Source organism: Macrotis lagotis, chromosome 8 (assembly GCF_037893015.1).
Source record: "Macrotis lagotis isolate mMagLag1 chromosome 8, bilby.v1.9.chrom.fasta, whole genome shotgun sequence".
NCBI classification, from domain to species: Eukaryota; Metazoa; Chordata; class Mammalia; order Peramelemorphia; family Peramelidae; genus Macrotis; species Macrotis lagotis.
The window spans coordinates 49,185,718-49,198,577 of record NC_133665.1 but is presented as its reverse complement, the minus strand read 5'-3'; the positions used below and the strand labels follow the sequence as shown (position 1 = coordinate 49,198,577).

Below are 12,860 nucleotides of genomic sequence, written 5' to 3'. Positions count from 1 at the left end.
ACATTACCTATTAAAAGTACTAAAGGGACTGGCCAATATGACCAGAAAGGACAATGATCACTGTTGGAAGGGATGTGGGAAATCTGGGACACTAATGCATTGTTATTGGAGCTGTAAACTCATCCAACCTTTCTGGAGAGCAATTTGGAATTATGCCCAAAGGGCAACAAAAATGTGCAAACCCTTTGATCCAGCAATACCACTACTGGGTCTATACCCTGAAGAGATGATGAAGAAGGGTAAAAACATCACTTAGCAGACTTGTTTGTGGTGGCAAAGAATTGGAAATTGAGGGAATGTCCATCAATTGGGGAATGACTTAATAAAATGTGGTATATGTATGTGACGGAACACTATTGTTCTATTAGAAACCAGAAAGGGGGAGCGGCTAGGTGGTGCAGTGGATAGAGCACTGGTCCTGGAGTCAGGAATACCTGAGTTCAAATCCAGCCTCAGACACTTAATAATTACGTAGTTGTGTGGCCTTGGCCAAGCCACTTAACCTCATTTGCCTTGCAAAAACCTAAAAAAAAAAAAAAGAAAAGAAAAGAAAAAAGAAAAGAAACCAGAAGTGATGGGAATTCAGGGAAGCCTGGAAGGATTTGCATGAACTGATGCTGAGCAAGATAAGTAGAACCAGAAGAACACTGTACACTCTAGCAGCAACATGAGGGTGATGATCAACCTTAATGGACTTGCTCATTCCATCAGTGCAACAATCAGGGACAATTTTGGGCTATCTGTGATGGAGAATACTATCTGTATCTAGAGAAAGAATTCTGGAGTTTAAGCAAAGACCAAAGACTATTACCTTAAAAAAAAAAAAACACATTATCATATAATTTTGCTATCTCTTATACTTTAATTTTCTTCCTAAAGGATATGATTTATTTCTTATCACATTCAACTTGGATCAGTTTATACCATGGAAACAATGTATAAAGACTAACAAACTGTCTTCTGTGGGGGGTGGGGGAAGGGGAGCGAGATTAGGGGAAAAATTGTAAAACTGAAATTGAATAACTTTTAAGAAAGGAAAGCAAAGTGCCAAAAGGGAAGGACAGATGATTTTTCTAATTATTCAAGGTCATGTATTTATTAAAAAGGAGATACCTGGAGTGTGATGGTGCCTTTCTCAGTGTCTGTCTGCAAATGAATCTCCATTTCTGGCAAAGTCTGGCCTTCTGAAATCAACTTATGGCGCAATTTTTCCAAAGCATCACTACTATTGGAGATCAGTTCTCGTATAAATACCTATTGAAAGTGAGATAAAATAGAAGTAAACGATAGTAAACACTGCGATACTTAGTTAGCTATAAATAAAACACTACAAGATTGGGAATAATAATCCCAGCATACTTGATTCTTTGAACATAGGGATTTCCTGACTTTTTTTAACTACAGAGGTTTTAACTACAGAGGTTTCTTAAAGCAGTTCCACAAAACCTTTTCTTCAGGAGGTATAAACAGTCATGACAAGAAATCTTTTTTAAATCTATAAAGCCAAAAGTTATGTAACTATCATATAAAATTCTAAAAATCAAAGGTAAATGGGGCGGCTAGGTGGCACAGTGGATAAAGCACCGGCCTTGGAGTCAGGAGTACCTGGGTTCAAATCCGATCTGAGACACTTAATAATTACCTAGCTATGTGGCCTTTGGCAAACCACTTAACCCCATTTGCCTTGCAAAAAAAAAAATCTTAAAAAAAAAATCAAAGGTAAATGCTATCAGAGAATTTTTTTTAACTGTACCATATCTCTTCTACAGCATAATGGAACAACGATTCACTACTTTTTTAAAATAGCAAATTTCAATTAAATCTCTATAAAATTAAAATTAACTGTATTTTACAAATATATGTAGGACTCAATACAAACTATTATTGGGGACATTTGAAAAATAAGTCTATGATAACCATCATTTTACAGACAAACATGTTCAATACAAAATTACATACCGTACCCAGAATGTGTAATTTAACCTCAATTAGAACTGAATCTGGGGTAAACTTAAGTATTTAAAAACAGTGCTTTGCACAATATTTCTTTTAAGATCCCCTTCTTCTCATTACCATATACATGTTTCACATTTCCATTTTTGTCTTCTCTATAACCCAATACTCAATTATCTATCTCTGTACAGTAGTAACAGCAGATATTTATGACTTTTCTGTTCTTCATTTGTTAAGTATTCTGTCTCCCCTGGGAGAATTCTAAGTTACTTATCAAGCTTGAGGTTTGATAATATAGCTCTCATTGTAAGTACTCTATAAAGAAGGTTGATGTTTAAAGAAGACTGATTTTTCAGCAACTACCTCACAAAGCTCCAAAACTTAGGGTAGTTAAAGTAGGCAGTATATTTACTAAGCATAATATACACCAAGAACTAATTCGCAATGGAATTTTAGTTACTTTAGACTTAAATTAGCACAACTCCTTATCACCCCCATTTAACATGTCATGGGGGTTTATTAATTCAAACTGTCAACAAAATAAAATTTATTTCCATAGTCAACCTATGCGAAGGATGATCTGAGTAAATTTATCCGTGAAACTAGAAACAAATTTCTGTTTAAAGAACTCTGGTAGCTTAGCACAGAACCTGCCCAGAGTTCAGTACATTCTTAAAACTAACATACTATTTGGCATCATTCAAAATTGTATAAAAATACAGCTTTGCCAAAAGAAACAATGCCAGCATTGGGAGTGATTAACAGGTACTATACCTCCTTTTCTGAGTATAAGGACCGAGCAACAATGTCCAAAAGCTTCTTTGTCTCAGCCTGGAACTCATGTTTGGAGATGGAACCTGGTAAGAAATGACATAAACAGTCCCTAAGGTCTAATTTCTAATTTCATGAAAGGACATATAAAATGACTGGAGAGGGGGTTACTTTTAATGATTTTTGCTTTTCTTTTTTAAAGAGTGCACAGTAATGAAAAGAGAGAGAAGACATTTCAGAAACACATAACTTCTGGCAGAATCTTACTGGTGAGGCAGTTCTACAAAATAAATCTATTCCCCACCTTGATCAGTGAATTCAAGCTTTCTAGGACTTCTTTTTACAACAGAATTGGAAAAAAACTTAGTCTATAATTAGGTCCCAATTAATGCAAATAACTCATTCTCCTGAAATTATTCCATTATTTGAACTCACAAAGCATATTTCTATTGGGCCTGGTATCAAGTAACATTCTACATAAGGAAAACTTCGAATAATGTGAATTAAAATACACACACACACACACACATATATCTTATACAAAATGACTAATATAGAAAGATTTTACATGACTGAATATGTATAACCAAATCTGATTGCTTATTGTCTCAGGGAGGGGGGAAGGAATGGAGAGCAGCAAGGACAGAATTTGGAACTCAAAACTTAAAAAAAGTTCACAAAATTGTTTTAACACGTAATTGGTAGAAAAAATATTAAAAAATTACAGATGAAGATCTAAAAATGGCTGTACCACTGCACTCATGCTTAAAAAAATTCCATTAGTATCAGTTAGGTAAGTATTTTAAGACTGTGGAATTTTTCTTTGATATTCTTTTCATAGGCTTTAGAAGAGCACAAATATCTGGCAATTTCCAGGGTAAATTTTTTAATATTTGATAATCAATCAGCTCCTAGACTATATCCAAGAAATTGAATCCTGCTTCATCCCTTTCTATATCATACCCTCTGCTGTTACCTGGACACTGAGAACCAGGAATGAATAGATTAGACTACAAGAATGGTTATGAAATTAATATTTTCAAGGTTTCTTAAACCCCTGGGGAATGAAAGGTACAATTCAAGAAATGGATCACTGGAGAAGCTCAGACAATAACCTCCCATCCTTATTTAAGAGGATTACTTTCCCTAGTTTTAAAGGCAGTCACCAAAGAGTATGAGAAACATTAGGATGAAAGCCAGTAGTCCTTGCATGGGCATAGAGATGACACATTATATTGGGGAAAAATGAGACTCTCATGTGCTGGGGTCTGTTACATTGACAGTTAGTAGATGGTTCTATCACTGAACTGCTTCCATCATTTCCACTATTTCTTCATGTTGAGCCCAATAACTAACAACACTGAAAACAAATTCTGTTCAATACCCTGAACAGTCTCTGTGCTGCTGATGATAGTATGCAGTGGCTCTTCTTTTTTCTCTTCAGCTGCTTGTGTACTATATTTCTGTCCACCATAGATGCTAGAAGCAACCAGGGTCCGAGAATAACTCTTAATCTCAACATTTCTTAACAGACAACGGGAGAGCGTTCCTGGAAAAATAAATTCAAAATGGTTGGAAAATAATACTATAAATAGAATTCATATAGCACACTAAAGTATTCAAAGTACTTTAAATGTTACTTCACCCTCACCCTCTCCCCACAACAACCCTGTGAGGGAAGTGGTATTTTTATCTCCACTTTACAGATGAACCCAAGGCATAAAAAGACAATAATTTGGTGAGATTTACACAAGTAAGGAAGTATCATAGGGAGAATTCAAACTCAACTCTTGCTGACCCTGGCAAGTTCAATTAATAGTTGAGAACAATTATGTGATGAAAAGCAGTGTGGATTTTTCTAAAGCTTCCTATTTAAAAAAAATGCCCTTAATTCCCTGCAAGAAATGAATGCAACACTTGAACATAATGCAATGCTTTCCTATGTTTTAATTCTCAAAAACTCAATATAGTTGAGGATCCTATGTTTTAATTCTCAAAAACTCAATGAGGTCTAAGATCTTGGGGAAATTTACAAAACATAACTCATTTATACATTATGTCTCCAGACTTCTAGTGAAACCTCTCAACGAACTGCTATACTGACTTATCCCATCCATTCAGCAACCCTTCCAATTACATTTATTAAATGCATAGTAGCAAATAAATGTGCTAGATGTCAAGGCTACAAAGACAAAAAACAAACAGAATCTATTGAAGGGTAAACAATGTGCACACAGATAAATAAATAACAGTTATTTCAAGAGAGAAGCTAGTTACTACCTCAGAAAGGTGAGGTTCAGAAAAAGGCTCCAGTTGGTTGTAGCTCTAAAGGAAGCTGGAGATTCTATGAGACAGAGATAAGGAGGACATACAATAAGGCAAAAACATGATGGAAGAAGATATGATTCCTAGACAAGAAAACGCCAGCAGGGCAGTCTAATAAAAAAGAAATGCTCAGAATTGTAATGGGAAAGTGGAAGCCAAGTTCCAGAAGGCCCTAAAAGGCTTTGATTAAATAATTACTGGGCAGAGGGTAATGTGCATCTCAATAAAGCAGACTAGAAGGGAAGAAAAGATGGGATAAAGAAAAAACAAAAGTTTCAGTGTCCCTGTCTTCCTGGAGTGATCATTTAGCAGAAACAAGAAAGGTACAAATATATAATAAAAATTAAAACATATCTATAAGATACCAAGAAGACCAACTTTATGGGATGGCAACATAACTACTATCTTTTTGGAGGCTCAGGTTTTGAGGGGCTTTTTTACTTTCTAAATTAAAATTTTTTCCATTTTCTTTTTTGGTTTTTGCAAGGCAATGGGGTCAAGTGATTTGCCCAAGGTCACATAGCTAAGTAATTAAGTGTCTGAAACCAAATTTGAACTCAGTCCTCCTGACTCTGGAGCCAGCAGTACTCTATCCACTAAGCCACCTAGCTGCCCCCTTCCCCAATTTTCAAACAACTTTTTCTCCCTCCCACTCCTTCCCTGCATTGAAGGGGAAAAAAAAATGAAAAAGAAAGTCTTTATAACAAATAAGAATGCCATAGGGGCAGAGCCAAGATGGTGACAAGAAGGGATGAGTCTTAGGGGCTCTCTGATAAAACTTGAAACTAAGGACTCTAAACTTTCGAGAGACAGAACCCACAAAGGGACCCAGTGAGGCAGTTCTCCTACTCAAGGTAACCTGGAAAAGAGCAGAAAGGCTCTGCTCCCCGGATTGGAGGGGCGGCCCGCCAGAGGGGTGGCCCGCCAGAGCAAAAGAACCTCAGCCTCCTGGAGGCAGCCCCAGGGCACTGGGAGCGTGGCTCACAGCAGCGGGAGTCTCTTGAGCTGCACCCCGGGGAGCACCGGGCACAAAGTGGGGAAACAGTGGGGGACCTCTGCCACAGCCAGCATGTGGAGCCCAGCCCTCGGGGCACACAGCCAGCAGCTTGGTCTATCTGCAGCCCAGATACAGAAACAGAAGCAGGCGGAGCCTGTAAGCAGGAGCCCCCAGGGCATGAGCCCATTGAGCTGAGAGAGGGGAGTGAAGAGAGACTGCTGAGCTCTATCCTCTGCCCCTGGAACAGGACTCTGGGGTTCTGACCACATTCAGATCCTGATCCCAGTCTAGGCCCCCCCCCATAGAACAACAGGGCCCCCCCACCTCAACCCCGTGGCAGAGGGGGGTGCTTATGGTCATTCCCAAACCAGGAGGGAGGACAGAGCCTCCCAAACTGAGACCCTTGTGGGAGTGTCCCAAAAGCTCAGGAAGCACTCCAAAAACAGGCTTAGGCTAGGAAAATGAACAAGCAAAGAAACAAGAGGAACACCATTGAGAAATATTTTGCAAATGAGCCCAAGAAGGATCAAAATACTCAGTCTGAAGATGAGGAAGCACAAGCTCCTGCATTTAAAGACTCCAAGAAAAACAGAAACTGGGCTCAGGCTATGACAGAGCTCAAAAAAGACTTTGAAAATCAAATGAAGGAGTTGGAAGAAAAACTGGGAAAAAGGAGAGAGATCCAGGAAAAACATGAAAATGAAGTCAGCAGCCTAGGCAAGGAAATCCAAAAAAGTGCTGAAGAAAATAGCATGCTAAAAACCAGCTTAGGTCAAATGGATAAAACAGTTCAAAAAGTTATTGAGGAGAAGAATGCTTTAAAAAGCAAAATTGGCCAGATGGAAAAAGAGATAAGAAAACTCTCTGAGGAGAACAAATCCTTCAGACAAAGAATAGAATTCAGGGAGATTGATGAATTTAACAGAAATCAGGAATCAATACTTCAAAACCAAAAAAATGAAAAATTAGAAGAAAATGTGAAATATCTCATTGAAAAAACAACTGATATGGAAAACAGACTTAGGAAAGATAATTTAAAAATTATTGGAATACCTAAAAGTCATGATCAGGAAAAGAGCCTTGACATCATTTTCAAAGAATTACTACAGGAAAATTGCCCTGATATTCTAGAAGCAGAGGGCAAAATAGAAATGGAAAGAATCCACTGATCCCCCCCCCTAGGAATATTATAGCCAAGTTCCAGAACTCCCAAGTCAAAGAGAAAATATTACAAGCAGCCGGAAGGACACAGTTCAAATATCATGGAGCTGCAGTCAGGATCACACAGGACTTAGCAGCAACTGCATTAAAAGCTCATAGGGCTTGGAATATAATATACCGGAAGGCAAAAGAGCTTAGAATGCAACCAAGAATCAACTACCCAGCAAAAATGAATGTCCTCTTCCAGGGAAAAAGATGGACTTTCAATGAACCAGGGGAATTTCAAAGGTTCCTTTTGGAATGGCCAGAGCTAAACAGAAGGTTTGATCTTCATATACAGGATTCAGGTGAAGCATGGAGATTGGAGGAGAGGAGAAAAATATGAGGGACTTAATGATGATGAACTGCATGTATTCCTGCATAGAAAAATGACACTGATAATACTCATATGAACCTTCTCAATTAATAGAGCAGGTAGAGGGAGCTTTTATAGCTGAAGCACAGGAGAAAGCTGAATTCGAAGATAAAATATGGTGTAAAAATGGAGTCAATAGAAAAAAACGGGAAATGTAATGGAAGAAAGAAAAAGGAGAGGGGGAATAGGCCAAGATATTTTATATAGTAAGTTTTTTTCTTTAGTCCAATGAGCTATTGCAATGATATGGAAGGGGGGAAGGCAAGGGGGAATGAGGGAAACTTTGAAATCATCAAAGGTAGCTAGGAGAGGAAACAGCATATATACTCAATGGGGTATAGACATCTGGAGTAAGAAGGAGACAGGGGGGATGGGGGAAGGGGTGGGGATGTGAATAAAGGAGAAGATGGACCATGGCGGGACAGTGTTCAGATATAACACATTTTCTTTTTTACTTCTTGGTAGGGGCTGGGATTGGAAGGCCTGTCCGGGACCATGGGGCCAGGTGGATTCTGGGCCTAAGGGGTGGTATGGGGGCTCAGGGCTTCTTGGCCCCAGAGCCAGGGATCTGTCTGCTGAGTCAGTCAACGACCCTACAGCAGAGTCAGAGTGAAAGGAGAGAGAAAATATAGTACACGGTAGTGAGAAATAAGAAAGGAGGGAGTTACGATCAGAAATGGCAATGTTGGAAAAATATGGAAGCAACTTTTGCGATGGATTTACCATAAAGAATGTTATCCACCCATGACAGAGTTGTTGGTGTTGGAACAAAGACAAGCACATTTTTTATTATTATTATTTGGGGGAGGGTACAGGGCAAATAGGGCTGGGTGGCCTGCCTGGGGCCACATAGCAGGGTGATCTTTGGGTATCTGAGGCCGGATTTGGACCCAGGTGCTCCTGGCTCAAGGGCCAATGCTCTGTCTGGCACCCAGCCACCCCTACTATGATTACTATTTTATTTTATTTTGGGTCTTCTTTTCCCCTTCTTTTTGGTTTTTGCAGGGCAGTGGGGATTGGGTGGCTTGCATGTCATACGGCTGGGTGATTGTTAGGTGTATGGGGCCAGATGGGGGCTCAGGTGCTCATGGCTCCAGGGCTGGTGCTCTGTCCATTGTACCACCTGGCCATACCTACAATTACTACTATTATTTTTTTAAATTTTAATTTCTTTTCTCTCCCCTTTACTTTATCACCCAAGCAAGTCTATATTCATGGGGGGGTGGGGGAGTGTTTTGTTTACTCTTAAACAAGAATATTTTATTAGTGTAAAAAAAAATTTGTACAAAATGAGAATTAAAAAAATAAAATGGGGGGCAGTTAGGTGGCATAGTGGATAAAGCACTGGCCTTGGGAGTCAGGAGTACCTGACTCCGGTCTCAGACATTTAATAATTACCTAGCTGTGTGGCCTTGGGCAAGCCACTTAACCCCATTTGCTTTGCAAAAACCTAAAAACAATAATAAAATAAAATAAAATAAAATAAAGTAGGATAAATTAAAAAAATAAAATTATATTATAAAGCAAAAAAAAAAACCCATGTAAGAATGCCAAAAAAAAAATAAATTTATGTTGACCAAGTCCAAAAACATGTCAAATTCTCCAGATTAATCCATAACTTCTCTAGCAAGAGATAGGTACACTACCTACCTAGGATTAAGACTTTGTACTTTTAAGTTCTTAAACCTCTCAAAATGAAATGCTTTTACATGTTGATATTATAGTATAAACTGTTCTCCTGATTCTACTCACTTCATTTAGCATGAATCCATATAAATCTGTTTCCTCTGAAATAATCTTTTATCATTTCTTAAAACATAATAGCATTTCATTATATTACTATACCAGAATTCATTCACCCATTCCTCAAATGATGGACACTCACTTCAGGTTTTTGCCACCACAAAAAGAAATGCAGTTTTTGTAGATATAGAATTTTTTTCCTTTTTTTCTTTTTGATCTAAAAGTGCTCTTTCTGGGTCAAAGAGAATTTGAGCACTAACTTTTAAAAAGCCAATGTGATTCAGTCATTTGGCTTGATTCAACCCTATTCTGATATGCTTCTTACTTGGAAGGTTATGATGACAAAGTATATTAGTACTAAATTTCAATGGATTCCTTTAGGAAAAAAAAAAACAGTGAACAAGTTATATATTGGAAGAGCACTACAGCAAAGGATCAATGAATAACCAGCTGATCTGAGGTGCTAGACTAGAATTTCCAAGGAAGGGAATAAAGCATTCAATTTAATAAGCATTTATTAAGGATCTACTATATAAAGGCACTGTGCTAGGTAGACCCTGGGGATATATAGAGATAAAAAATAAAACAGTACCTCACCTCAAGAAATTCATACTCTACTTGGAATAAAGGAATTGTAACACCTAATTGTTTCAAAACTCAACAGTTTCAATTATACCCACATAGACACAAAGACTTGTCAATTCTTAAGGCAATTAAACATGGATTATTTCAAGATCCTCCTAATTTGTTTTTCTATCTCATACCAACCTGTCTTCTATATTACTGACAGATGATTCTACCAACAAAATTTCATGATCACTCTCTGGCTTGCCTAAGAAATTAATATGGCTGATTCCCTATTAGCCTTATTCTCTCCAGCTTTGCCCTTCTAATCTTTGCTCCCTCAAAAAACAAACCAAACCAAACCAAGAACTATTTCATCCTTCTTTAACTAACACAGGCTCCTTCTCTTCCTCTTAGCCTCCCCTACTCCAATAAAATCAAAATGGAAAAAATACATGATTGCACAAAAAGTAAAAAAGTTCTAGGAACAGGGGCAGCTAGATGTCTCAGTGATCATACAACGGCCCTGGAATCCTCCTGACTCCAGCTTCAGACTTAATAATTCAAATCCAGCTTCAGACTTAATAATTACCTAGCTATTTGACCTTGGGCAATTCATTTAACCCCACTGCCTTGAAAAAACAAAAAAAAAGTTCAAGGAATGAGATTTCATTATTTTCGGGTTCTCCTTTCCATCAAGTCAAAATTCAAAAGGAAAGAGGTGAAGGGCGTGATCTACTATGATTCTCAAAAGTAACTTCAATATTTCCCAGTACAATTCCAAAGTCATAATTAGAAACCTGTTTAGTGTCCAACTAGATTTCAGGTGAATAAGGATATCTAGAATTAATCCTCAAATAGATAACCCAGATACCAAACATGTTATCTACACTGCTTCTTCCTTTGCCTCTTTCCCCCCAACACCCCAAAGGAAAAACCACAAACCTCAATGACAGATTACAATGTTCTAGAGTTAAATTACTTGGTGGTTTAGCTCATACAAAATAGGAAGCATTAAGAGACAAAATATGCCACAAAAACAAAAAAAGCCTAGGGAAGAAGGATAAAGCTAAAGATTTCATCCCAACCAAAATCCCTACCTTTCCTGCAAAGCTCAGCTCAAAAACCTTTCTTCTTCCAAGAAGCAAACCTATCCTAAACAAATGCTAAGCTCATACTGGCTTCACATATCTCTTAATTTATAAGCATGTATTTGAAAACTGATCTTGTTATATTTCTTGTATTACTATTATTTGACTTTTCACTTATCCATGAACTTTGTCTTCCCAAGCAGATGGAACACTCTTGAAATTGCTCTCTAATCACCAACTGCCAAATCTGATGGCCTTTTCATGGTCTTCATCCTAGCTGGAAATCTGCAGCAATTGACACAGTTGACAATTCTGTCTATCTATCTAGTCACCCACACCCACACCCACCTTCAGCAGTTCCCAAATGTTTAATTATCATTTCTAGACCAGATGATTACAGAGCTAAATATCCAACTCATTTCTCTCCAAAGCTTATATTCTACTGAACATTTTTTTTAGGTTTTTTTTTTGCAAGGCAATGGGGTTAAGTGGCTTGTCCAAGGCCACATAGCTAGGTAATTTGAACTCAGGTACTGACTCCAAAGCTGGTGCTCTATCCATTGCACCACCTGACCGCCCCTCTACTGAACATTTCTTTCTTTTCTTTTTTACTTTTTTGCAAGGCAAATGGGGTTAAGTGGCTTGCCCAAGGCCACAGGGCTAGGTAATTAATAAGTGTCTGAGACCAGATTTGAACCCAGGTACTCCTGGCAGGGCTGGTGCTTTATCCACTGCACCACCTAGCCACCCCTGAACATTTCTAAATGAATGTTTTTCCAATTCAAATCTAAAACAGAATTCATTACCTTTCTCATCAAATTGACCTCTTTACCAAACTTTCCGATTTCTGTTGAAAGAGCTCAGTTTGTAGCCTCTCAGGCTCAAACCTCTATATCACATTTTAAGTCATATTTCTAAGAACCAATTTCTGAATCTTGCTATTTCTAACTACAAAACATCTCTGGTATCACATTTACTTATACAAACACACTTCAGTTCAAGCCCTCACTATTTACTGCAACAGATTCCTAATTGGTATACCCATCTCAAGTATCAACCATTCCACACTGCTTTTTCCTTAAGCAAAAATATGTCTGTTTCATTATCTTGCTCAATACATTCCAGACAGGGTGGCTAGGTGGCACAGTGGGGGGGGGGGGGGGGGGGGCTAGGTGGAGCAGTAGATGGAGCACCAACCCTGGAGTCAGGAGTACCTGAGTTCAAATTCGACCTCAGACACTTAATAATTTACCTAGCTGTGTGGCCTTGGGTAAGCCTCTTAACCCCATTTGCCTTGCAAAAATTTTAAAAAGAATACATTCCAGACCACTTTGGAAGCACAGAAAACTTTCAGTGCTTCCCAACTTAGCTGTGAAAACAGTTAAAGGATATTAAAAGGTAGCTCAAGTCAGACATTTCCACACAGAAGTGAGCAGAGCCTAGCCCTAACATAAAAGTCCTAAGTCAAGAAGCAGGTTGGATGGATGAGCAAACAAAAAAAAGAACCTGACCATAAAAAACTACTATACTGACAAAGAAACACAAGACTCAAACACAATTATCAGACTGCCTTCTGTCTTTGTGTGTGTGTGTGTGTGTATGTATGTGGGGGGGGGCGGGGAGGGGGGCAAGGAGGGAGGGAGGGATGGGGGAAAAATTTTAAAATTCAAAATCTCACAAAAAAAGTAGAAGCTACTATTGTATAATTGGAAAACAAATACAATATTAATTAAAAAAGATAAATGCAGAAAAGAATACTTGAAAACCTCTACAAACAAAACTTTAAAGAAAAATGCAAACTCTTTTTGCAGTGGCAAGGAATTGGAAATTGAAGGTATAC

General features: G+C 38.1%; 1 protein-coding gene across 1 annotated transcript in view; it reads right to left on the bottom strand.

Annotated features, from left to right (window-relative positions):
• The window catches only part of TRAP1 (TNF receptor associated protein 1), an 81,824-nt gene that overhangs the window by 59,235 nt on the left and 9,729 nt on the right, over window positions 1-12,860 (bottom strand). The window contains exons 2-4 of the mRNA XM_074196860.1: window positions 4,109-4,273; window positions 2,728-2,810; window positions 1,114-1,254 (exon numbers count right to left, since the gene is read on the bottom strand). Coding sequence (XP_074052961.1) covers window positions 1,114-1,254; window positions 2,728-2,810; window positions 4,109-4,273 — 389 coding nt within the window. The remainder of the gene's footprint in view (window positions 1-1,113; window positions 1,255-2,727; window positions 2,811-4,108; window positions 4,274-12,860) is intronic.